The sequence below is a fragment of the Cebus imitator genome, unplaced genomic scaffold (assembly GCF_001604975.1).
Source record: "Cebus imitator isolate Cc_AM_T3 unplaced genomic scaffold, Cebus_imitator-1.0 Scaffold299, whole genome shotgun sequence".
Taxonomy (NCBI): Eukaryota; Metazoa; Chordata; class Mammalia; order Primates; family Cebidae; genus Cebus; species Cebus imitator.
In genome coordinates, this window is record NW_016107614.1 from 1,119,939 (window position 1) to 1,124,255 (window position 4,317).

At 50.7% G+C, this 4,317-nt stretch overlaps 1 protein-coding gene across 1 annotated transcript in view; it reads right to left on the bottom strand.

The window, feature by feature from the left end:
• Positions 1–1,288: 1,288 nt before the first annotated feature.
• Positions 1,289–4,317, bottom strand: part of PI4K2A (phosphatidylinositol 4-kinase type 2 alpha) — a 33,484-nt gene continuing 30,455 nt past the window's right edge. Inside the window, exon 9 of the mRNA XM_017502762.2 lies at positions 1,289–3,729. Within this exon, the coding sequence (XP_017358251.1) occupies positions 3,568–3,729 (162 nt within the window). The 3' untranslated portion in view covers positions 1,289–3,567. The remainder of the gene's footprint in view (positions 3,730–4,317) is intronic.

Here is a 4,317-nt window from a genome sequence, read left to right on the forward strand (position 1 = left end):
GCTGTGTGAGTCTGTCACAAAAGGGGAGGACCCAAAACAGAGTGGAAGGGGCAAGAGTATCCCCAGGAAGGAAAAGTCAGGGATGGCCTCCTCTCCTTTTCACCTCCCTCTTCTTTTTCACCCATATCCCCTTGGGCCCCTGGACCACAGCCTCCTTTTCCAGAGCCTGTTGGATCCGGAGTAGAGATAGGAGTCACCACAGCAGTCCTGATCCACAAGAGAGGAGAAAGGGGAAGGCTGTCATGGCCAGCCCTGCACAGCAGGCTGGGGCCTTGGGCTGGCTTAATCTGCAGCCAAACTAGTGGTGCCAGCTCCTCATTTGGCTTCTTCATCCTTAGGGGCTAGTCATCCCAAGGTGGACCAATTGTTCTGAAGCTGGCTGCATTGTATCTTAGGCCTCCCACGGCGTGGAAACCCTTGAAGGGAGGGATATTTCCTGCAGTTCTAGCTCCACCTCAAGAGAAGCATACTCTGTGCTCATTAGCTTTCTTCTCCCTCTCCACTCACCGTCTATGCTTGATTATTCAGGGTTCAAAGTAGGGCAGGGATGTACACAAGGCATGTACTCTGGTGGCCGAGAGGGGGAGCCTCTACTACCTGTGTAGGTAAGGTCCTCTTTTTTTTTGAGACAGGGTCTCGCTTTCTCACCCAGCCTCCGCCTCCCGGGTTCAAGGAATTCTCCAGCCTCAGCCTTCTGAGTAGCTGGGATGACAGATGCGAACCACCACGCCTGGCTAATTTTTTTATTTTTAGTAGAGACGAGGTTTCACTATGCTGGCCAGGCTGGTCTCGAACTCCTGACCTCAAGTGATCCACCTGCCTCGGCCTCCCAAAGTGCTGGCATTACAGGTGTGAGCCACCAGGCCCAGCCTGTAGGTCCACATTTCTTATCCCAAGCCTTTGGCACTAGATGATTTTGGAAATCAGATTTTTTATTTTTTGGCTTTTAGGAAGTAGTCAGGGTAAATACTGTATAATCCCTAGTAGGGATCTCATAAAATATATTGACATTTCTGCAACAAAGTCACACTGAGAGGGACACATGATGATTACCAATAGCTTCACATCAGTGTAGGTTCAGGTCAGGTTTGGTTTCAAATGGGTTATGAAGATACTTTTGGTTTTCAGAGCATCAGGACTTTGGAAAGAGGACCTGGATCTTCCTTTATTAGGGGGAAATAGCCCCAGGAGCCACGTCTCCACAACTCCATGGAAACAGGTTTCTGTGTCCTCAAAACTGTTCCTACCTTCTCTGTCTTCCTTCCCCCAAAGAAACTGGACAAAAAAGGTCAGAACTGGATTTGTTATTCATACATTTGGTTGATTTAAATATATTACGTACAATTTCTACAGCGAATTAGAACGACATGGGGCAGCAGCACTCTGGCAACCCAGCCTCCATTCCCTGATGCTGGGGGCAGGGCCTATGGCTGGCAGAGGGACGGTGTTCCACGAGTGCCACCCAGAAAGAAGCCTGCTCTGGCACTCTGGGCCCCTGGCTCTTCCAGAGTCCACATTCAAGGCAACCTAAGCATAGGCTTCAGGGAGAGTGGAGCAAGGCTGGGAAAGGATGCATCACACTCTTGCCTGCCAGGCCCAGGACCTGCCTGCTCCTACATTGGACCCAATTTCCTTCTGATCACAGAGCTTGTCTGGATCAAGACAATATGCAGATCTGGTATGGAGGCTGTGGCCAAGTAAGGCAGCCGGATTCCCTGTTAGACACCCAGGCTCTCTTGAGCACCAGATGGGGCGCTTTACCAACAGCTTTGTGTAAAGATGTCTACAGAGAGCTATGCACACCTGGGTCCCCTTCTGGCTCCTACAGTCAAGGGGCAGGTGTCCTCTCAAAGATTGTTCTCAAGGCCGATGTCCGAGTCAGCTGCATGGGATTGTCAGGGCTGGGGCAGGCAGATGAGCTGTGCCTTCGTCCACAGGGCATGCACATCTAGCTCTCAGAAACTCTTCCTATGTGGGTGGAAGCCTGGGACAAGAGGGATCCTGGTGGCTAGACTGGAAGGGAACTGGCAGGGACCAGCCTGGACCAGCTGACCAGAGGGCTGCACACCTCTGCTCTGCAGCTGGGCAAGCAGAGGACATGCAGCCATAGTCCTCACTCCCTTTCTTTGGTTGTTTTTCAAACCTTCAAGACAGTTTCTTTTTGAGACTGACTGACCAATCGCAAGGTGCCAGAACTGTGAAGTGTCCAGAGCATGAACATAACTGCCCCTCAGCCACAGATGGCACCCTTTTTACTCCCTCCTGAAGCCATTCTTTGCTTTGGTGTAGAAAGGGCTCAAACACCTGGCAAGTGGGGGTGGGGGCGAGGCAGCAGGGAAAAGACACATGGAAGCAAGAAGATGCACACTGAGCTGGGCAGGACCTGGGGCAGTTTGAAGGCCTCTCTCCTTTGGGCCCCACCTTTCTCAGGACGCCAGAGAGAAACCGGCCTAGGACAAGTCAGGGAGAAAAGGGAAACTGCCACTTAGGAGGCAGAATCCAAGTCCTGTTACTTCCACCAAGCAGCATCGGCAGCATAGAAAGAAGTCCAAGAATGTAATAGCCTGTCCTCTTAGAAGCCAAGACTTACCCCAGAACCCTCGCAGAGACCCACTCCAGAAGACAAATTGAACTTTTACATCAAAACAGTTGAGGGGAAAAAATTTAAAAACGACAGGAACAAATGAGAAGATTGGGACCAAGGACTCAGGAAGCAAGGTGGGATAAGTTTACCCACAGACCACTTAGCTCTCGGCATACACTCAGGCCGCGTGGATCACTTTTACAGGCTGGGAGTCAACTTCCTATTAAAATATAAATGCTAAGACTAACTCCTCCTGCCTCTGCTTGAGAAAGAGACAAGCTGTAGCACGGCAGAGAGCAGAGGTTCTGTATGATTGTGCAGAAGTGCTGGCAGGGGTAGAGCAAAAACCTCCCTTCCAGGAGAACTGTTGGGTGGCTTGCAGCCAGCCCACAGCACTGGTGGGAGATGGAGGAGGCTTGGCAAAAACCCAAAAGAAAGGTGTGGCTTCTGTCTGTCCCAGTGCTATGGTACTTCGAGTCATCCAGGTGCCCTCTGACACTGCCTTGGCTCATGGGAGGAAGCAGCTGCAAGGCAGCTGAATGTCAGGTCTATGCAAATTTCGGCCTGGATTTTCGGACATGAGGCGACCTGGGGTTCTGCTACAAGCATTTAAATTTTTGTTTTGTTTGTTTTTCTGATGCAGAATATAATAGGGAATTGCAACAGAGCAGGGTGTAGGGAAGAAATGGACTGTACCAGCCTGCCACCAGCAGATGATGGAAAGGAGACGCTCCTTCCCAGGCATCTGGATTATGTGCGTGGAGCTCCAGCCTCCCCGGCACTCCGAAGGGCAAGGAGCACCCACTCTTCCTGATTGTGCTTCTCCCTCTGGGTGGGAAAGCCCTGAGCGGGGTGGCAAACAGAGAGGGAGGGCTCTTAAAGGTGCTGCTCTCCACTGGCTTCTCTGGCTTTTCCTGCACCCCAGGAACCCCTGGCTTCCTCCCACCAGTCTCTGACAGTATTTCCTCCGCCTGCCTCTGGAGCTACCACCATGAAAAGAAGGGCTTCCGGCTCTGGAAGCTCTGTGTGTAGGACTCGCTAGAAGACCGCTGGTGGGAACGGGCCGTCTCAACAATCACAGGTGGCATCTGGACGAGGTGCAGGGGACTCTTGTTGTCTTTCAAGGCCTGGGTCAGATTTAAGATCTGCAATAGGAAAAAGGAGATGGGTGAGGGAGAGGCCTCGGCATTCCAGATCTGTCTCTGAAGGGAGATGAGTAGAGAGGACTCCTACAAATCAATTTTTAAAAACACCAATAGAAAATCACGCATATAGGCTATTTACAAAAGTAGAAATGAGCAATAACAGAAAATGGAAACCTCTCGAATCATTTAAAAAATACAAATGAAAACAAATCTTTTTTTTTTCCCCTCCAGTTAGTAAAGATACAAAAGAATGACTCAGAGTTGGGGAGAGTTCAAAAAAATAAACACTTGCCAGGTGCGCTGGCTCATGCCTGTCATCCTAGCACTTTGGGAGGCTGAGGAGGGCAGATAACTTGACGTCAGGAGTTTGAGACCGACCTGGCAAACATGGTGAAATCTCGTCTCTACTAAAAATACAAAAAGAAATTAGCCAGGCGTGGTGGCACACACCTGTTGTCCACAACTGCTCAGGAGACTAAGGCAGGAGAATCACTTGAACCCAGGAGGCGGAGGTTGCAGTGAGCTGAGATCGTGCCACTGCACTCCAGCACTCCAGTCTGGGTGACAGAGCAAGACTCTGTCTCAAAA